The sequence below is a fragment of the Gopherus flavomarginatus genome, chromosome 4 (assembly GCF_025201925.1).
Source record: "Gopherus flavomarginatus isolate rGopFla2 chromosome 4, rGopFla2.mat.asm, whole genome shotgun sequence".
NCBI classification, from domain to species: domain Eukaryota; kingdom Metazoa; phylum Chordata; order Testudines; family Testudinidae; genus Gopherus; species Gopherus flavomarginatus.
Window position 1 is genome coordinate 203,063,176 of NC_066620.1, and position 23,079 is coordinate 203,086,254.

The 23,079-nt window shown below is 41.6% G+C and overlaps 1 protein-coding gene across 2 annotated transcripts in view; it reads left to right on the forward strand.

Moving 5' to 3' along the window:
* Nucleotides 1–23,079, forward strand: part of CLIC5 (chloride intracellular channel 5) — a 159,863-nt gene that overhangs the window by 11,267 nt on the left and 125,517 nt on the right. Inside the window, exons 2-3 of one of the 2 annotated variants that reach the window (XM_050950853.1) lie at nt 5,675–5,767; nt 10,476–11,077. In XM_050950853.1, the coding sequence (XP_050806810.1) occupies nt 5,725–5,767; nt 10,476–11,077 (645 nt within the window). In that variant the 5' untranslated portion in view covers nt 5,675–5,724. Of the gene's footprint in view, nt 1–5,674; nt 5,768–7,882; nt 7,976–10,475; nt 11,078–23,079 lie in introns of those variants that run through there. The other variant, XM_050950855.1, reaches the window with a different exon arrangement.

A 23,079-nucleotide genomic window follows, 5' to 3' on the forward strand; every position in this document is an offset into this window, starting at 1 on the left:
TTTAAATTCCGCCCCAGCCCGGCAAAGCTCGGGGTTCCCACGGCGGCCGGAGGCCCGGGCCCTTTAATTTGGCCCTGAGCCCCAGGGGCTCCTAGCCACCTCTTCAGCTGGGAGCCCCTGGTTGATTTAAAGGCCCTGGAGTTCCCAGCCACAGCCGGTGCCCCAGGGCCTTTAAATCTTGAGAGGCACCGCCTCTTCCGGTTGAGGCCACGCCTCTTCTGGATGAGGCCACGCCCTCCTCAGGACTCTGGCAGTACCGGTAAGTCCTGTAAGTTACTTTCATCCCTGGCTTTTCCCCCATCATCTGTCAGTAGGTTGCCTCCCCCATTCAGTAAGTGTCCCACACTTTCCCTGACCTTCTTCTTCTTGCTAACACACCTGTAGAAGCCCTTTTTGTTACCCTTCACATCTCTTGCTAGCTGCAACTCCAGTTGTGCTTTGGCCTTCCTGATTACACCCCTTCATGCTCGAGTAATATTTTTATATTCCTTCCTAGTCATCTGTCCAAGTTTCCACTTCTTGTAAGCTTCCTTTTTGTGTTTAAGCTCACCGAAGATTTCACTGTTAAGCCAAGCTGGTCACCTGCCATATTTGCTATTCTTTCTGCACATTGGGATGGTTTGTTTCTGTGCCCTCAATAAGGCTTCTTTAAAATACAGCAAGCTTTCCTGGACTCCTTTCCCTCTCATGTTAGCCTCCCAGGGGATCCAAAGTCTGCTTTTCTGAAGTCCAGACTCCATATTCTGCTACTCTCCTTTCTTCCTTTTGTCAGGATCCTGAACTCAACCATCTCATGGTCACTGCTTCCCAGGTTGCCACCCACTTCTACTTTCCCTACCAATTTGTCCCTGTTTGTGATCAGCATGTCAAGAGGAGTATGGCCCCCAGTTGGTTCGTCCAACACTTGTACCAGGAAGTTGTCCCCAACACTCTCCAAAAACTTCCAGGATTGTCTGTGCACTGCTGTATTTCTCTCCCCGCAGATGTCAGTCCCCCATGAGAACTAGGGCCTCCTGCAATCTGGAAACTTCAGTTAGTTGTCTGAAGAAAGCTTCGTCTACTTCATCCTCCTGGTCTGGTGGTCTATAGCAAACACACACCACAACATCACGCTTATTGTTCTTGCCACCAAACTCAATCCAAAGACCCTCAACAGGCTTTTCTCCAGTTTCATACTGGAGCTCTGAGCAATCATTCTGCTCTCTTACATACAGTGCAACTCCTCCACCTTTTCTCCCCCGCCTGTCCTTCCTGAACAGTTTATACCCATCCATGACCGTGCTTCAGTCAAGTGAGTATGACATGGTCCATCTGGCTCAGTATCCTGTCTTCTGACAGCAGCCAGTGCCAGATGCTTTGGAGGAAATTAACAGAACAGGGAAATTAATGAGTGATCCATCCCCTGTTGTCCAGTCCCAGCTTCGGGCAGTTAGAAGTTTAGGAATACCTGGAGCATGGTATTGCATCCCTGATCACCTTGGCTAATTGCCATTGATGGATCTATCCTCCCTGAACATACCTAATTCTTTTTTTAACCCATTTATACTTTTGGCCTTCATATCTCCTGGCAACGAGTACCACAGGTTGATGGTTGTTGTATGAAGTACTTCCTTATGTTTATTGTAAACCTGCTGCCTAGTAATTTGATTGGGTGACCCTTAGTTCTTGTGTTATGTGAAGGGGTAAATAACACTTTCTTATTCATTTTCTCCACACCATTAATGATTTTATAAACCTTTACCATATCTCTCCTTAGTCATTTATTTTCTAAAATGAATAGTCCCAGTCTGTTCCATACCCTAATCATTTTTGTTGCCCTTCTCTGTACCTTTTCCAATTCTAATATATCTTTTTGAGATGGAGCGACCGGCACTGCATGCAGTGTTCAAGGTGTGGTAAACCACAGAAGTGTATAAATCATCCCAGGTGAATTCAGATAAAATAGGTTGAATGTTGGCAGCCGGTCAGACCTAAACAAAACAAAACACAAACCTTGATTTGAATGTGACATAGTGATAAGTATTTATGTACATGAATTACTGCATGCCCATTTTTCAGTAGAAAAAGGATATGTCCCTTATAAGTGACCTTACTGTATTCTCGTAAAAAGATATTTGCCATTTTATAGCATAGGAAATTTAAGGGAGTGGGAGAATGTGCAGAAACAAGAGGAGGGAGCTCCCAGCCCTTTAACCTATGTAATCTTTGTATACATTTTCCTGTTTTTCATACCAACCAGGCACTTTACCAGCCTCTAACATACTCCTTAAAGTAGAAGCATTCTATTTATACAATGATCCAGATAGATTTTCAGAGTTAAAAGGATATTCCTATTGGCTTTAATTCCACAAAGCACTTACTCATGTGCTTAATCTTAAAAATGTGAGTAATCACATCCCTGTTCACCAGAACATTTAAGCATGTGCTTAAATCCTATTGAAGTTATTGGAAGTTAAGTCTACTTTATTTGTCCAGTTTAACCCCTGTGAGAGGCAGCATGCCTTGACTCTATGTGCTTTTAAAATGTCTTAGTACTTGAACATCAAACCTTAAATACTAGTCTAGAAAAGACCTTTAAGACCCATTTATACCATGATGCCTTCAAAAATGAGTCAGCAATAATATTTATTTTATTTTTATTTATAAAAACAAAGTCAAAACAAGGAACTAGCAAGCCATGTCCTTTTAGTCACCGAGACCACTTTGCTTGTATGTTGTGCTCCAATCTCCAACTTTTCATCTGTTTAGATTGCAAGGGCTTTCAGGAAGGGACTGTCTTTTTCTAAATCTATAGAGCACCTAACACATATTTTAGTGCCACAGCAATAAAAATAATGCTTTGTCTCAAAAAGCTCAGTATAAGGGTACTGGTGTTACAGGTGCTTTTCTTCATCCATTTGCAAAATATATGTTGGTTATAAAATACCTCAGTGCTTGGCTAAACCTGTTAAGAAAATAGAGGGGACTGCAGGCTGGGAACCACCCTCCATTAATGAAAAACAATTCCTAACTAACTTTTGATTTTGGTTCAAATAAAAACAAATGTGATATTTTACTGCATTAAATTTGTTCTTAAATTTCAGGGAATACCATCTCCTTAAAATCACACGTTTCCTTATTACTATTCTGTTACCAGTAATAATTAGATTGCTGTAACTGAACTTGTAGAGGAAAAAATATTTTTCTGTATTTTTTCAGTTTATTTTATGCATTGGGCAGAGCTTTATGTATAGTTAGTTCTACATTTTCCCCCTGAACAGTCTATTAGTCAGTCAGTTTCCACTGGTGTTTGTGGATCTTGCACACTGCTGAGGGGAGAGAAAACACAAAAATATTAGAAAATGTGATTTATAAAACCATAAAGTGGCAGGTGTAGGACCTGCAACTATTTTTAATTTTATTAAATTGATTAGATTTGAAGTTGATAATGTCCCTTTAATCTGAAGAAATAAATGTAAAAGGAGAGGAACTCTACTAGCACAGGTCCTCCCACTCCCTATAAAATGATACTCCTAAGGTCACATGTGTATGGCTGTCCGTTATATTTCACAGTGACATCATGATATCTCCTTGTGGCTGTATAGTCTGATCTGCAAGAAGCAAGGTCGTGAGTAAATGTCACACAAGAATGTGTCAACTCCTGCTGAAGACTTGGCATGCATGATGTTTGGTTCTTTTTACAATCCATTTTTTGCATTTGTGGGGCTGGGGATGAAGGGGTTGGGGTGCTGCCTGCCCTGAGGCTGCGACGGGGAGAGAGCCTAGGGTGGGGGGAGGGTTGCCTCTCCCCACCACAGTTGGGGCCGTGGGAGAAGCGCCTCTCCCATGACCACCGCAAGACCGGGGCTGGGTTGGGGCCAGGGAACGGGTGTGTCTCCACCAGCCGTGGCAGGGCTGGGCTGGATTGGGGTCAGGGGAGGGGCACATCTCACCAAGTTGTGGCACGTCTGTAGCTGGACTGTGGCTAGGGCTGGAGGAGAGGAATCTCTCCCCCCACAGCCCTGAGTGCCTGCATAGTGCTTAATAGGTTGCTGTGCGGCCATGCAGCTTAGAGGGACGTTAGCTCAGAAGCTGCTCCTGTGCCCCAACCCTCTTCCCCAGCCCTGCACCCCTCCCGCACCATAACTTCCTCCCAGAGCCTGTACCCCTGCCCTGAGCCCCCTTCCATAGCCTGCAGCCCGCACCCCCTCCTGCACCCCAACCCTCTGCCCCAGCCCAGAGCTCCCTCCTGCACTGCAAACCCCTCTCCCAGTGGATTAAAGTGGGATCCGAATCAAAGGGAGGGTGAAGAGGGTACAAAGAGGAGCCACAAACAATATTCAAGGGCTGGGAAAAATGCCTCAGAGTGCTAAACTGAAGGAGCTCCATCTGTTTAGTTTATCAAAAAGATCAGAAAATATCTTGATTACAACATATAAATACCTTTATAGAGAGAAAATACTGGTAGTAATGAGCTCTTTAATACAACAGAGAAAGGCACAATGGGAACTACTGTCTAGAAGTTAAAGGCAGACAAATTCAAATCAGAAAAAAGCACATCTTTTTAACAGCAAGGTTGATTGACTATTGGAACAAACTACCAATGGATGTGGTGGATTTTCCATCTCTTGAAGTCTTCAAGAAGATATACTTTAATTAAACACAAATTATTGGACTCAATACAGGGATAACTGGGTGAAATTCTATAGCCTCTGTTATACAGTAAGGCAGACTGTATGATTGAAAGGTCTGCTCTGGTCTAAAAAAATCTGTGATTCTATGAAAAAATACAGTACCAGGCTTGTTGAGTCTGGATGGTCTAAATAAGCAACTCGGCCTGCCTAACGTATATTATCTCAAAGAAAGAGTATTAATTAAGAAAAGAAAAATACTTTTTACCCATTGAAAATTTTACCCATTGATAATAACTTGGTTTTACCCATACTAACTGTGAAGTCATAGTCAGAATCATTTTAGTTAATTTGACTTTTCAGTGTATTTGAACACAAAAGTTTGTAGTGAAGATAAAGCCGTAAGGTGAAAAGGGTGTCTGTTCTTCATTTCCCAGATTTATTTTGAATAAATACTTTCTTAGATGCAGGGAGAGGGCCAGATTCTTCACTGCTTTGCACCTTATATAGTCCTTTATACTGTGCAAAGTAGATATAAAATGCTATGAGATCAGAGTAGCATTCTACACCCATTTTGCACACACTTTGCACAGGTATAAATTGTATACCAATTTTTGATTGTGAGTTTTTTGGAGCAGGAACTCTCATTTATTATATTTGTACAGGGCCTGGTACACTAAGGCCCAGCTTGGTTGTGACCAATATAAATGCTAAAAAATAATGAATAAAAAGCATAAATAACTAAAGTGCAAGACAGTGGAGTCAAGTCCCGATCGTCCAGAGAAATGAAGCTGTGTTCTGTGCAAGCACTGGGGTGGGGAAAGAGAAGTGGTGAAAGGGATTGTATTATTCAAAAATATGAAACACCAAGTTTCAAACTGTTGCATAATAATTGTATGTTACCTGCCTTCTTGTTCATTTCCAGCAGGTGCTGCTACTTACTGCAATTGCTTTCTCTGCGAAAATCTGATTGTGGTGATTTAGGTCTATAGAAGCTGCATGTTGGTTCTCCTCTAAAGCAGTCATCAATAGTGATGATAGTTTTTTCTTTTTTCCCTTCTCAGTGATTTTTAAGACTGGGTGGCAGCAGGGAGAGGACAAGGGAAGAATTTTGATGGTCTTAGAGGATCTGATCCTGCAAGCACTCTGTGCATCAGGTATCTCTTGAAATCAATGGGAGTTATGCCCAGAGAGTTCTTACAGCATGGAGCCCTTCATAAGAGAAGTCTTTGAACAGCAGAGGTTAGACTGCAAAGTGCATCTATGTTATTGAAAAGCTTGAAAACACGCAAAGCGTTTTCTTAAAAGCAAGAAAATTTGAAAACCAAATAAAAATGTCATACAAAACCAACGGGCTCCCCTTCTTCCCATCCCTCCCAGGTTCTTTGAGCTGTATATAACAGAATAACAAACAATAAACTCTAACAAAGGTCCAAAAAGCCAAGAAGGCATATTAAAGAAGGGGTAAGTTTGGAGAAGGATGGACCGAGGCAGCTGTTGTAGGGCAACACATTTCACTCCGCAAGATGAATATGGAAAGAGATGCTTCTACCGCAAAGCCTTTTTAAAATGCTACTGTTGAAATAATATTTCTGAACTCAACTGCAACTTTCAGGTGCTATCTCTCCATCCCCATCCATCTCCATCCCCATCCAACAGATACACCTTCTGTTTTATTGGGTGGGGGTGGATCCACACAGTATGCTCTATAAAATTCAGAGGGATAAAGAAAACAAGTCATAAGGCATGACCCTACTTCCCTCGTGCACCCAAGCATTCCATTTAAGCCGATGGTTGTGTTGGGTGTGCATTTGAGGCCATATCCACTGCTCTAGTGCTCAGCCCAAGTAGCAGACTTGTGTGCTGGGAGAGATGCACATTTTCATGAAGTTGCCCTGCGGAAGCATCTTAGCATATCTGCTCTATGTGTGAGACCAGCTGAAGGTTTCCTACAGCAGAAGATCTTCTGGCTTTTGCAACCATTGCCTGGCCCCCTTCTTATTCAGGGAGCTCTCATGAAACTGAGTTCTTGTGCTGTACAACTCCCTGCTTTGAATTCAGCCCTCTTATGGAGTGCAATTGCACCGGTTTCACCACCAGGGGGACCTCCACATTCATAGAGGAGGAAACAGGGTGTTTGCCTAGGACTGTGGAATCAGGCCCTTAATATAGTTTTTGGGAGCTGTGTAGATTTAACAGCCCATCAAAATGTCATTGATGCCAACTCTCATGACTGAATTGCAAGTTTTGCAATATCTGATGTGAGATCCTAGCTTTGTTTAATGGCAAAGCTCCCATTGGCTTCAGTGGAGCCAGAATGTAACCCTTCATGTTTTATTGGAAGCTCCAGGTCCAGCAGGCAAATGATTATTCAAGAATTTCAGCTTTCATTTTAAAAATGTATGTTTCTAACCTTCATGATTGCACAGAGAAGCATGAAAACAGGACCCAATAACTTGTGAGGTTTGAAAAACAGAAAGTAAATTAAAAGAACCCCATATTTATTATTTTAAAATCTCATCATTTGTAAGCCAATCACTTGGTTATGGGAGCCTGACACATGATTTTTGATGATGTTTGATATATGTTTGATAATCTTTTAATCTGAATTTGAGAAGATGTTCAAGCAGTGTGCCAGTTACACATGGAAACAGTGAAGGGGAAATGGGCTTTGTTCTGCTTCCTGACATTGCTTGTGGATCTGGCAGGATTACATGAGTAACACACTGAATATGAGAAAGCAGCAAAGAATCCTGTGGCACCTTATAGACTAACAGACATTTTGGAGCATGAGCTTTCGTGGGTGAATACCCACTTCGTCGGATGCATGACATGCATGACCCACGAAAGCTCATGCTCCAAAACATCTGTTAGTCTATAAGGTGCCACAGGATTCTTTGCTGCTTTTACAGATCCAGACTAACACGGCTACCCCTCTGATACTTGACAATGAATATGAATTATACATCCCTGAAGTCCTCAGTTTGTGCCTATCCAGGAAAGTAATCATTTGTCAAGGTATTTCATTGTCCTTCTGTTATTTAACTCTATCTATGCGGAATGGTGTTAGTTCCAGATAGGGAATGCAAACTCCACTTGCAGCATTTGTATTGTCTATATAAAAATTACATTTAGGTAAATCAGAATGACTCAGGTGATGAATCCAGCTGCCCGTAGATTTAAAGGCTGCTACACTTTTGCAGCTTGACTTCTATTGTTACTTCGATAGGCTGAATACAAAAATAATGATTTTAATCCACAGCCTCCTGATCTCAGGGAGACAGCATCTGCCGCACCACCTTTTGACAGGGGTGTAGTGTGTGCAGAGGTGGAAGTAAGCCGATACAGGCAGGTACGGAAGACTGGTAAGAAAAGGAGACTGCCTGAGGGAGGGAGAAGCCTGCCCCATGCATAAGAATAGTTTAAACTCAGCTGTTCCCTGAGTGGTTCAGCCCCCGGGGTTTAGGAGTGGTTTCTGGCATCCTTGTTAATTTCACCCACAGTATCTTGGGGGAGGATGTGTTTGACCATGGCAGGGGCAGTCCTTTTCTGCTCCCGGGATGAGGGGATCTCTCCAATACACAACAAATACAAGCATTTGGCTGCACAGCTTAAATCCAGAGCTAATAAAAGCAGGTGGAAGGGGAAAACTCATTGTCACATTGGTTTCTCGTCTCCTCCCTCCCCCTCCTCCAGCTCGGCTGCAGGAAAGGCTCTGCATTCCTCCTCACCCCCCCCACAGCAGGGGTTCTTCTCTAGGCTCTAGCTTGCAGTAGGGAGACTGGCTGAAATGCCTGCTGCTGCCTGCATAAGAACAGTTTAAACTCAGCTGTTCCCTGCGCAGTTCAATCCCCAGAGTTAGGAGCCATTTCTGGCATCCTTGTTAATTTCATTCCCCGTTGTTGTTGTGGGGGGTGGTGAGGGTGTGTGTGACCATAGCAGGGGCAGTTCTTTTCTGCCCCCAGGATGAGGGGGATCTCCTATATACAAAAAACACAATCAAAATCAGGAACCATTTCAAGTTCAAATCTATTCCATTCCCTCCCCAGCAGAGGATCATGGTTGTGATGTCCAAACTGCTTGCAGATCCTCTTTGAAATGTTACTGAACTGCTCAGGGAAAAGCTGAGTTTAAACTGTTCCTGTGCAGGAGGCAGGCTTCTCCCTCCCTTTGCCAGTCTCCCTGCTGCAAGCTAGAGGGAAGCCCCTGCAGCTGCTGAGTGCCAGGGAGAAAGCACAGAGCCTAGTGTCGCCAGCCTGGCTGGAGGAGGAGGGAAGACATGGAGAAAAATGTGACAGTAAGTTTTCACTTTTTCAGGCTTATTCCAATAGTAAACTTTTATTACAGACAGTACTGGTAGTAGTAATAGTAGCTTTATTTTCTCTATGTCATGCAATGGGAGGGATCCATGAAGTACGTAGGAGAGGTGGGTTGCTTGTGATTGGATCATATGGGTAAGAAATGTAAATTACTTTCGCCCTTGCCCAAACCCCAGGGCTCCCAGCTGCCTCTGCATCTGATAGCTCTGGGGGTGATTTAAAGGGCCCGGCTCCTAGCTTCAGCTGAATCCCTGAGCCCTTTAAATCCTGATTTAAAATCCCTGGGATTTAAAGGCCCCATCACTTCTGATAGAGGCCACGCCTCTTCCGGTTGAGGCCCCTCCCCCTCTGCAAGACTCTGGAATACCGGTAAGTCCTTTAAGTTACTTTCACCCCTGAGTGTGTGCATCGATTTGTTCTGTGCAGAGATGGGTGGGGTATTAGTTCTGCTCTCTCCCGAACCTCTCCTGTCCCTCTGGGGAATCCACCACTGGTTGTAGCAGTCAACTCAGAGAAGCACAAGGACTTCACTGTGCCAAGTCCTTGGCTCAGGGTGCAGGAGGAAAGGTCTCCTTGCATCTTCTCTCCTTCCTTACACACCCATGCAAGATTGAATGCAGTTGAGCCCTAAGAAAAGAAAGATAGTCAAAGAGCAGAAGATGCATGAAAATGAGAGATATCTTAATCCAATCACTAGATCGGTACCTCTCCAAACTTTGGAAAGTTCAGCTCCAGATCCGAGCTTTATGAGTTGGGGCCTCTCTAAGAAAAACTGTCATATAAAGAACCTGGATGTAAATGACAGATACATATAATACATTTTAAATGTAATATAACACTTAACACTTATAGTGCTTTATTTCTAGATTTCAAAGCAATTTACAAATATGGATAAATGTTATTGTCCCCACTTTACAAGTGGGCAAGTTGAGGCAGACAGAAGTGAAGTGACTTGCCAAAGATCAAATAGTGTGTCAGTGGCAGAGCCCTGAAGAGAATGCAAGTTTCAAGACAACCAGTCTGGTGCCTTATCCCCTGTGATACTTCTTGAATTTATTTTTCAGTAATTGATTCTTCACTGGCTTGTGATGAACCAACAACCATTACATTGTTGGTGGCATTTTGTGATCAGAGGAATAGGTGCCCTTGCTTTTCACTGATGCCCCAAAAATCAGTTCAGTGAGATCTACCTCCTCCAGACTTTAAGCAAAGTATCCCCAAGGTATATTAGACCTGCAGATAAAGACCACTGACTTTTATTGTTCTCTGGTAATTGTCTGAGTTGGATTCATTGTATATGTACAAATGTCTGACTAAGATATATTGGGAAGAGCAAATGGTGATTAAATATAGTTTCAAGTGCTCTGAGCCAGGAAGTGGTTAAAAGTGAGCTAGTCTTATCTTTGACTTCGGTGGAGTATAGTTTGTTGACTTAAAGCTCTCCGTAAATGATTGTTGGAAACCTGTCATGTGTACCAGTGCATTCAAAAAGCACGCCACAAACACTGCTTCCTTTTAAACAGTGTTTATCTGTTGCCATCTCCAGCCTCTCAAGATACCAAAAGAGAGGCAAAATCCAACCAACCAGCCAGCATGGAAAATGGGGGCTTTACCAACGTCTATGAAAATGTAGAGAACACTGGCCTCTATGAGATTCCTGATTCAGAGGCGGCAAAAGAGGAGAATCCTGATTCAGAGGAGGCAAAAGAGGAGATTCCTGATTCAGAAGAGGCAAAAGAGGATCTTCTTTATGAGCAAGTCCATGAAGACCCAGCATCTCCTTCTTCCACCACCACTCCAGAAAGCATGGACATCAGCTGTCAAGAGAGCCCAGGACACAGCCACAGTAATTCTGTGTCATCTCAGCAAGGAGCTGATGGGGAGGATGGTTCAGCTTCCTCTCAGCAAGGGGCTGAAGAGGACCAGCATCGCCAGGAAGAGATGGAGATGATGAGCCCAAGGCCCAGTGATGAACGTGTAGAGAGGATGGTGTTTGGAAATAATATCCCATCTCCTACTGGATTCAGTCTTCGTAAGAGCCCGGGTACTTCCCCCACCTTCCCAACTTCCACCAGATTTCCAGCTAACAACAACTTGGGAGAAACTGACAACTTTCAGAAGGAGTGTGAAATTTTCCTCTTTGTTAAGGTAAGGGCTTGTGCTCCTAGACATGTACAGTAGCATTAGAACCAGAATCAATCCAAGTATCCTCCGCTTCACTGAAGTGTGCGCTAAGTTCTGCCCCCAGCTCTGTCAGTGACATTCTGCATGAAATTGGGCAAGTCACCTACCCTCTCTGTGACTCCCTTTTTCCATGTAAAATGGGGATAATACTGCTTAACCACCCATATATACTGGTTTTGAGATCTTTGGATGAAAAGTGCTAGAGAGGCCTATTGAATCATTGAAAAGACTCCTATTCAGTGGGCTATGGATCAAGTGCTATACATATAATATTATAAAGGAAAACAAATCTTCAGAATGAAGAATGACAGGGAAAGTCTTTCCCGTGTTCATCTTTGGAACAGATCCAACTTATTTATTACAACAAATTGGATTGTTATTTCTGTGATGCAGATTTTAAGTGCCTATTAGTGAAATTCAAGTCAGGTCTGAATCACTAGGGAGTCAGTTTCACTCTTTCCCTTGTTGAGTTTCTAAATCACATTCACCAAAGCTCTTAAATAAATGTTGTATTTTCCTTCAGAAAACCTCTCTTTACACCTCCTTTCTCAATATTGATTAATCCCAGTAACTTGAATGGGACGACTTGGGGAGTTACCCTTATTCATGTTGAATAGTCCATATCAGGATCTGGCCCTAAGTGAGCTGAATATTTTGAAAGTTGAATATGAGTTTGTGTTACCACTAATGCTATCAGCAATTTTAACATTTGATATTGAGCATATTAAGCAAGAACATATAATGACCTTTGCATTGACGTGAGATAGTGAGAGGGGAAGGTTTGTCTTTTACAAGCCCTCTCAGATAATATGATATTCTGGCAATCAGCTTCCATTACAAAGTCCCTACGCCTTTGGTTTGGAAAATTAGTTTTGCTGGGAAATTGCCATATTTTCTTAGAGAATAAAGGAGAACACTTCTGGACGATATAAATGGATTAATCAAACTATTTTCCAATTACAAGGCATTAAAATACTATGATTTGAACATTTTTTTCCTTTGTTTAATGTGCCTGTCTCTCCCTCTAGGTAAAAAATGTCTTGTTACAGTCCCTCCAGTTATCCTAGTTATAGTTAAATCCCCTTGAAAATTCATGCACTGTTATTAATTATTTTTATTCATAGATTTTAAGACCAGAAGGGACCATTAGATTATCTGATCTGAAATCTCAGATAACACAAGGCCACCGAATGTCACCCAAGTTACCCCTGTACTGAGTCCAATAATTTGTGTTTGACTAAAGCACATCTTCTAGGAAGGCATCCAGTCTCATTGGAAGAATCCAGCATTTTCCTTGTGGATAGCTTTGGGTCCACTTTTTGTTCCCATTGATGCAAATGAGAAGCTTTTGCCACTGATAGCAATGCGAGCAGGCTAGGGCACGATATGTGAGAGCAAGTTGCCTTCTGTTGTTTGGTTACTGTTTAGAAAGAACATAAGAATCCTGTCTATACTTGACAGCTAACAAATATCTTCCTTTACCTCAAGTGGCAACTGGCTCATGGTATTTGATAAGGAGGTGTTTATTATGTGGGCGCTGTAAGATTTATGATGCCCTTTCCCATTCATTTCCATGTTTATAAGTGCTTGGGTTTTGTAAACAATGTAATAGTTCAGTATATTTTGTTTCCTTAGGAACTTTAACAGGGTTTTTTAACATTTTTAGATTTTGAAATTACTACTATTTGTCCCTTAATTTATTCTTACCCCCATTGTTCCAACAGCCTTCTCCTCTGCAGCTTGTACCATCTGCAATAGCCCTTTTTCTCTCCACTTGTTCAACTCTCCATCTCATTTCAAATCTCAAGCTGAAAACAAATCTTTCCTTCCTTATCTATACTTTACTCACTTCCTTATATGAAACTTACAGGTACTCTGTAGAACATTTTGGTGTACAAGTTGCATGGAAGATGCTAAAAAACCCTATTGTAATTCAGCTTTATACATGTGAAATTCAGCTAATGATTAGCAAGACTGATCAAGCTGATGCCAGGAGTGAGTGGGATTCATTCAGAAGAACAAAGGGGCTGATCCTCTTCTCACTTGTTTCTGTGTAAGTCAGGAGCAACTTCATTGACATCAATTAGTATAAAACAGTTATAAGTGAGAAGAGAATCAGGACTAACGAACCTGAACTAAAAAAAGTCAAAAAACCCCAGCCTCATGAACCAGATCATCTCTTATATGGAAATGATCTGCATCGGGGACTGGAAACTCTGACCCAGATCATTCCTTCCCATGGTAAAACCTCTAGAAGAAGGCTTTAGGGGAGAAAATCTCTGCAAGGATCCCCTGCTGGAAATCCATCCACATCATCTTGTGGGGTGGACAGTTGTAGTGGGAATCAGTGCAGGAATCAGGGGTATCTGCAGAGGACCAGGTCCATCCTCACAGTTGCCCTGTTCATGTGAACTGGCTTTGGCCCCTGGTGGCTCCTCAGCTCCCTGGCAATGTTGCTCCAATAGAGCTGTGCTAGCTGGCACTTCCTCCCCCTCCTGCCCCTCATCTGCAACCTCTCCTGTGAGAAGGGTCCCCAGTCTGTATTATCTTGTCTACCTAAGCAAGATGGAGCCAGAGAGGAGATAATGTGCATTGCCACCAGCTCTGGCCCCAGCCCTCCCACTCTAGCCTCCAACTGACTCAGGTTCCACCTCTATCCCCAAAGTGGAGCACAGTCCCACAGAGCATGTGCACAGGTTTCAGGGGTGGTTGTTGTTTCCTACCTTTCCATGCAGGAGAAAAGAGATCTGCACACAGAACCATCATGGATGGTTGGGACTGGAAGGGGAATGATTTGGATTTCTGTATGATTCATTCAGGGAGCTTCCCTGGTGTTTTTCACTCCTCTGTGGGTGAGGAGAATGGCAACTTAAAAGGGGTCTCCACCTAAAGATTGGGAATGCATCTTTCTCTCTTCTATCACCTGTGATTGTTGCTAATTTAGAACAAGGACTGCAAAATAGACTTCCTCCTCTATCATCTCCATTACATTTAGGAACTGAGCCTTTGGACAAACAACAACAGATAATTAATAATGGACAATGTGTTTCTAATACAGCCCACCAAATCCCAAGGTTTCTGTGCACCAGTTCTATATTTTAGAACAAATGAACTATTTAAGAAATGATAAAGCATGATAAAATCAAAATAGGAGTGGCCTATATTATCTGTATTCTGTTCCCTCTGACTTGCCCTGATGTCCCATCTGGACTCTGCTATTCCTGTTTTTTCACCATCTGAACTTTGCTCTCTATCTGGTTCACCCTTGTTCCCTGCAGTTGGGCTCTGCTACCTCTCTGACTCCTCCCAAGGCTCGGCTCATTTTCCTTTTGGTGCCCCTGAGACTATGCTCACCTCCTTTTCTAATTTCCCCCCAGTGGACTCTGCTCAGAACCCAGCTTCTCTCTTGATAGGGTCTGCGTCCCCTGGCTGTGCTCTGCTTCCTTTATGACTGCCCCAGTGGCTGAACTCTTCATCCTTCGGGTTCTCCCCACAGCTAGGCTCTGCTCAGCTGGCTCTTCAGCTTCCTGCTCTGGCTGTGGAGCCTGTGATTGCTCCTCTGGGCTGGATGGCATGCTATTTCTTACGCATCTTAGTCAGGTTTGCTGGATGGTTGTTTTCAAACTGTTGTCATCCTCTTCTGGGTTTGCCTTCCCATACACTTGGTAGCAATCTGGAAGGATCCCTTCCCTTTGGCAGGAGTAGCGCACGTGCACACACACACAGAGATCCCTCTCTCCGTCCCTCCCTCCTTCCAGGCAGCAGTAGACCTTTGGGACTGGTCAGAGATGTTAACCTCAGACAAAGATGGCTGCTGACAGAGCTGGGGAGAAGGAACCGGAAAACAAAATGGCAGTCAGATCACTGTATAATCTGGAAGTAGCTCAGTCCAAACTCGTTTTAGATAGGAGAATAATTGCAGTATCTCAGATAGCTATAAATGCTGGTGCATGCTGACTCTTTACCGCGGTATCAAACAGTCTCAGTCAAACTTCATGATATTTTATGGAATTAATTCTCACCCTTTTACTATTGAATGTATCCAGAAAATGTTTAAAAACATTAAGCCAGTCTTCCTCTTAATTCATCTTTTGATGAGTCTTAATACTCAATGGATTGTTCTGGGTTTACACTAGTTTAACCTGGAGCAGAATTTAGTATGTGATCTTTATCAAGAAGCTCACTGTACTTCTAACAATAAAGAGTACAACAAGCATTAACCATGGAGACATTTGTGCCAGTCCAACACGTCTGGACTTGTCACACCCACTCAGCACCTATTTAATAAGCCTATGGTTTCTTCAAACAAAAGCCCTTGAAAACTGAGATATGGTTGATACACAACTTGGGATACTAGTCACATGGGCAGTTTGACTTACATGCAATTTTATATAGAAATATAGCCTCTTCAAACCCACAATACATGCAAATTCTGAGCATCTTTTACCCATAGTGCCGTTCGCTATTCAGCACTGCGCACTTGTGCTTGCTGAACTCACTTGCTGTTAATGCACCGGGCCCAGGCAACCTTAACTTTGTCTATTCCTAAGGTCTGAGTGCTTTACTTTGCAGCCTTGATGTTATTTCAATCTACATTTTTGTATTAAATTTTGAATAATATTTTATCTGTTTTTAACAGTTTTTTGAGAGAGGAGCTAGGCTTCATATCCTCTCCACTCAGAAATATGTCCTTAAAAAGCACATTTTGCACACCAGAATCACAGTTCCCTATCATTTGAGTCAAAGGAGAAACTATTTTGCCTGTTACACACAGGTAGACAGTATAGCTTACATCCAGTAAAGGACATTGGTACATATGGACAGTTTTATAGTATAAATTTAACAGCAGCCCATGCAATCGTTACACAAATGGGAAGAAGGAATAAAGAGTTCATAGAAGAGGGGAAAGGCAGCCTCTGAAAAAGGATAAAGGGCGTGAATTTGGATGTACAGGAGACAGGAATTTCACAAGGACAAAGTCTTTTAAAATAAATTCTGGTCAAGAAAATGATGGAAACTGTTTAGAAGTTTTGAGACAAGGATGAATACCGTGTTATAATCTGTGATCATTATCTTATGAGGTGTAAAAGGAAAATACCCTGCAGAGTACAATACAATTTTCAATATATTACATCTTACTTTAAAAAAAAAAATAAAACCATCAGAAGGAGAACTGAACAGCTGGAAGCATGAAACAGATTCAACACTCCATTAGTATGAGCATTACTGATCATTGTGGTGGTTAGCAGGGACATTCTGAGAACTAAATGCTTCCCTACGCAGGAATCCCCCAAACTTCACTAGGAATTGCATGTGTGAATTTGAGGGCAGAAATTGGCCCTAACTGCTTTGTAGATTAGCATTTAAATTCTTATCTTTTAATTCTTTCCATTGTGATGATTAGATCTCTTCATTAATTTTCTCAGGAGTTTATCAGCCATCAAGGAAAGCACATTTACTGTCTGTAGGGACTGATCCTGCAATGCGTTCCTGGAAGTGCTGAACTCCTTCAGAAGTTACTGGTAGCTGAGGGCACCCAGTACCTCACTCATTATTTCCAGGATTGGTCTGTTAGAGATTAATGGAGCAGTGGTCAGCGACTCTGTCTGTTCTCAGTAGATGATTATACGGACAGGCACTTTAATTTTTGCACAGTGAAAGTTTATTTGTGAGATTACACTTATTGAAACCACATACTTTTCCAATTATTAGTTTCCCCATGGTCTATGAAATAAATGTAGATTGTATTGAGAAAGTTTCATTTTTAAATATTTATTGATGTTTTGAGTTATTAAATCACATGCTGTAAACCTTTAGTGCTCGAAAATTAGCTCAAGAACAATGGTGCACTGAACTGGATGCCCGTAACTCATCTTAAACAGCTGGTAATTTTGGTGCCTATAGGAGCATGGCTAGTTGAGCACTCATAAAAATCATGGAGAGTTGTTGGACCACTGAATCAAGATGAAGATTTGTAATTTTCATTGGGAATTTTTTGTGGGCAGCTTCTATTAAGGCTAGGGACATTTACACAAATGTGAGTATCTTTTTCAGGTTGAGACAGATTTTCAAATACTGGTTTGTTTCTGTGGCCATCGCGTGCAACCACAAATAACTGCAGGTGTAATTTTCAGTTCATAATAATGAATGATGGTGCAAAACTGTATCTGCTGTTATTCCCTCCAGCAAATTTTGCACACACAAAAATCAAAATCTGGTTAAAACCAGACTGAAAATGTGTCCTTATATATGAGGAGAAATAATTTGGATTTATATGACATTTTAATTTTAAAAAAATGCTTTATAAATATTCTCTGTAACACCTCTTTGAAATAAATAAACTAATGTTGTTTTCCTTTCACATATGAGCCAACTGAGAAACAGAGAGAGGTTGAATGATGCGTAACCAGCTCCTTGAAGTCTTTTAAGTTAATTGAACAGCTTGAGCAAGGGAATAATTGAAAAGCTTTTTTTCAGAATGCTCCAATTATGGTAATTCTAAGACCAAGTTGTGATAGAAACTCAAGTTAATTAAAACAGTGAGGTGGTGGAAATGACTGATGGGAAAGTCAATGTCCTAACATTGTAACAGATTTGTATAAACTTACTCATGTTGGCCCAGATTTTTAAAAGCAATTTGGCATTGCTGTACCCAGTGGTGCAACACCTAATTGATTTAGGAGCCTAAATCTCATGTTCAACAGAGATTTAGGAGTCTAGGCTCCTAAATCAGTGCGGCATTGTGTCGCTGAGCACAGCAATGCCTAAATATCTTTTAAAATCGGGGCTGTTGACTACTGCCTTACCCCACCAGCAGTCTGGTTGATTTCAGTGAGTCTACTGGTGCAGTTAAGCACTATGTGGCATGAGTAAGGGCATCAGAACTTTCCCTTTGTTTGGTAGACTTTATCCAGTTAATCTTTGTCTTTCATGTTTTGTCCCTTTAAAATCTTCTTTTGCTCGGATTACAGAACCTAGACAAAACTCACCTTCCCAGTCCAGTATCTTCCTAAAAACATTTCTAACTGTAGCTGAATGACCAAGACCATCCTCTGAGACTCCACCACTACCTCTCCATTAACAACAGACAAAATGTAATATTATAGCTGCAGAGTTAGCATCTCCCTTCAGGCTTCAGGAGCATTGTGTCTCTCATAGTCTTGGGGCCTGATTCTGATTTCACACTGCTGAATAGGAGTAACTTTTTTGAAGTCAGAGTATTATACTGTAATTCCAGTGTAAGGATTATCACTATCCGCCCCCAGTCTCTAGTAGCCTAGAGAGCAGGAGGATTTGGGTTTGTCCACAGCATGGCTGCATGGCCACTTTATCAGACAGTAGGATGGTTACCTTTTAAGTCTTAATGTCTCGAGAAAAACTGACTTTCTCATCCATGTTTCTCATTTGCGACAGTAACCCTCTGAGAAGAGAATTGTGCTGTGGTTCTCTTTTGCAGCTTGATTTATGTTTATGTAAATTATTTTCTGTGCATGAGAAGATTAGCAAGCTGGCAATTCTGTTCCAAATAGTCTGGTAATTATGAATGGGACGTTATCTGTTATGAACAGAATGTGTGCTTTAGTACCAAGGCGCAGCACCTTGCTTAATCTTTCGGGTACAAAGGGTAAAAAGCTTTACTCCTCACCTCCGCTGAATGCATGCCCTGTTCATGTACTGTGCAGATGGGCCATTTCTCCCTCTGGAAAGGTCCATGAATCAATGTGAAGCCGACATCACTGTGCCACTTCAGCTGTTGGCTCCACAGCGGCTTGACATAGTACAGTAGCATAGCAACAGCTTTAAAATATGGAGCCGTATTGTTTAGGAAGCTATTACTGCACTGAGATTTCAGTGACGACAAATGAAGTGCAAGTATGTGGGTCACAGTCAAGGGAAACTGAAATGAGAGTCGCTTGGTTGAAGGAACTCAGCATTTCTCTTTCCTTATTTTTACTTTTATTTTTTTAATTCTCTCCTTGACATTTAAAAATACCATTTCCCTCCCAACCAATTGTGTTCTTTTCCATGTAAACACCTTGGTTGTTTCCATGAAGATTTAATGGAGCTTTTATTTGTATTTTGGTTACTTTCTTATTGACAATATCACTGAGGATGACATCTGTGTAGTAATACTGTGTACTGCTAAACAGTTATTGTGTCCCTCCCCCCAGAGGTGGTTGCATTTCAGTGGCAGGTGAATTAATTACTAAGCATAGTTTGTACGTTGAGCACCATTATAACCTCAACATTTGTCACCCAGCTGCATTAATCATGGTATCATCCTCCATTTAGAACAGTTGACATACAACAATCACTGTGGTTGAGGCAAATGTTTATTTTATAATGGTGCCCACTATATATGGGTTATTTATGTGTATAGTACCAGGGGATCCTGCAGTATGAAAGGTGTCAGAAAAAGAATATTTTTAAAATAGCCGTTTAAAATCTAGACTACATTCCCCATGAGATCCTCTTCTTCTGTGCTTTCAGTGGGCTGTGATGATTGGGCCATGATGACCCAAAATCCTAATGCTGATTTGATGTGCTACTAGTTGGGCAACCTGTTTAGTTCAAATAAGAATCAACTCCCACCTAACCCCTTTTTCCTGAATGGAATCCATGAATATTTTTTGTTTGATTTTGAAGACTGGATGAAACTTGACCAAAGGCTCGACGTCACTGGAATTATTCTTACTGACACCAGTTCTAGACCTGGTTTGTGAAGGATTTTAACATGAACACTATGCTGAAAATCGGTGTCGTTATTTTAGGCCTTGCCCCTCATTGAGGGACCTTTTTCACCATTCTATGACGTATTTGTTGATCGGTTTAAAAATATCTCATTACCCACATTTTTGTCCCTCCTTAACACCATGCCTGAGTGGTTTAGGAAGGGCATATGATATGATAGCTGTTTAGCACCTTTGTTATTAGTTTTTCTATCAGGATGTAAACAACTACCATCAAGAGTACTTAATAACCGTGCTTATATACGCCTATTTAATGACATAGATTATGACTCCTCATGCAGCTGCTCCTGCTTTAAAGAACACAGCAGGAGATGCCTGGATCCTGAATGAATCTTTGGTTTGTATCTGAAAGCAAGATATTTATGTTTAGACTGCAGTGACTGTTTCCTTTTATACCACCTTGGATATATTTGTGTGTGACCTTATTAAATGTTGCTGCATCACTCACAATGTTGACATACCTTTGTGACCTTAGTGAAGATGTAATAACACAATAGAGATGGGCCAGAAATGTAAATTGGTTTGGACATTGATCCAATTCCCCAGAGTTCAGGGGTCTTTGAGCCCAGTGTTTTGTGTCTGGCCCAATTCTAAATATAATAGGATACTTTGCATTTCTATAGCTACCTTCATCCAAGCATCTCAAAGCACTTCACAAACCTTAATGAAGTAAGTTTCACAACACATCTAGTGAGGCTGGGATATGTTATCATCCCTACTTTACAGATGTAAAAACGGAGGCACAGAGAGGTTAAATGTCTTTCCCAAGGTCACGCAGAAAAACTATAGCAAAGTCAGGAACAAAACACTGATCTTCTGACCCACAGTTATCTGGATAACATAGAATCTGGGAGAAGTGGAGAAGTTCAGATGACCCCTACTTTCAAAATATGACTAACTGATACTGCAATAAGTGTTTGACAATCCACACTCTCTTTATTTACCTAAATTACTAATAAACACATAATTGCAAGTGGGATAGAATGTGATGAGCAGATCACACATTAATAACATCCATAAGACTTTATTTAATCTTGTAGGCATTTAATAGTTTATTTCTAAATTTGAAATTTGATTTACTCTGGGACGTTTTCTTGTCAACAGCAATTGCTTTTCCTAACGTTCCACACCTTCTGCAAAGTGCCAAAGGCCCACAACTCCCCTTAACATCCCTGAGGGTTGACAATGCTCAGTGTCTCGCAGTTCAGTCCTGAATATGAAGTTCACTAACTCCATGTTTCAAAGACTTCTCTCCAGGTTCTTAGGTGAGTTTTGGAGAGGGGTTGCTCTCCAGTGTACACTATCACTATGTGTTTGTATACTCTTAGCATCTGTAAATAGAAGTTTAGTACTATATCAACACAGATTATTTGAGATGTGAGAGGCAAAGATGAGCTGCAGGAGCTTTGTGTTTAACCATAAATTAATTTGGTCTTTGTTCTGACCTCCAGCCAAATGCACTTGCATCTTGTTGAACCTTTCCTTAAGGTACATTCAGTTCAAACAGTGACATGCAATAGGACATCTATACCTAACTGCACAAACCAGTTTTACATATACTCTTGTGTTACAACTTAATGTCTATTTGATATAATTTTGATATTTGCATCTTTTAATTGTAATGTTGACACCTTGTTGGCCTGGCATTACGGTGATCCTGCACTATTCAGAGGCAGCATATCATGGGCCAGAATGGTCTCTAGACATCATAGATGATTCTTCACTAACTAGGAGTAATGGGATAAAATTAAGTCAACTTGGAACAAAAAGAAAATGTAGCCTGAATTTGAGGAGATTGTTTCTAGTTTTTACATCTATTAGGGGATAGTTTCCCAAGGAAATAATGATCTTGGAGTCATTGCGGATAGTTTGCTCAGGAAGGATAGACAGGGGAAAAAGGGAGGAGGTGTTGCCTTATATATTAAAAATGTACACACTTGAACTGAGGTGGAGATGGACATAGGAGACGGAAGGGTGGAGAGTCTCTGGGTTAGGCTAAAAGGGGTAAAAAACACAGGTGATGTCGTGCTGGGAGTCTACTACAGGCCACCTAATCAGGCGGAAGAGGTGGATGAGGCTTTTTTCAAACAACTAACAAAATCATCCAAAGCCCAAGATTTGGTGGTGATGGGGGACTTCAACTATCCAGATATATGTTGGGAAAATAACACCGCGGGGCACAGACTATCCAATAAGTTCCTGGACTGCATTGCAGACAACTTTTTATTTCAGAAAGTTGAAAAAGCTACTGGGGGGAAGCTGTTCTAGACTTGATTTTAACAAATAGGGAGGAACTTGTTGAGAATTTGAAAGTAGAAGGAAGCTTGGGTGAAAGTGATCATGAAATCATAGAATTTGCAATTCTAAGGAAGGGTAGAAGGGAGTACAGCAGAATAGAGACAATGGATTTCAGGAAGGCGGATTTTGGTAAGCTCAGAGAGCTGATAGGCAAGGTCCCATGGGAATTAAGACTGAGGGGAAAAACAACTGAGGAAAGTTGGCAGTTTTTCAAAGGGACGCTATTAAGGGCCCAAAAGCAAGTTATTCCGATGGTTAGGAAAGATAGAAAATGTGGCAAAAGACCACCTTGGCTTACCCTTGAGATCTTGCGTGACCTACAAAATAAAAAGGCGTCATATAAAAAATGGAAACTAGGTCAGATCACAAAGGACGAATATAGGCAAATAACACAGGAATGCAGAGGCAAGATTAGAAAAGCAAAGGCACAAAATGAACTCAAACTAGCTATGGGAATAAAGGGAAACAAGAAGACTTTTTATCAATACATTAGAAGCAAGAGGAAGACTAAGGACAGGGTAGGCCCACTGCTCAATGAGGAGGGGGTAACAGTAACGGGAGACTTGGAAATGGCAGAGATGCTTAATGACTTCTTTGTTTCGGTCTTCACTGAGAAGTCTGAAGGAATGTCTAGTATAGTGAATGCTTACGGGAAGAGGGTAGATTTAGAAGAGAAAATAAGGAAAAGCAAGTAAAAAATCACTTAGAAAAGTTAGATGCCTGCAAGTCACCAGGGCCTGATGAAATGCATCCTAGAATACTCAAGGAGTTAATAGAAGAGGTATCTGAGCCTCTAGCTATTATCTTTGGGAAATCATGGGAGACAGGGGAGATTCCAGAAGACTGGAAGGGGGCAAATATAGTGCCCATCTATAAAAAGGGAAATAAAAACAACCCAGGAAACTACAGACCAGTTAG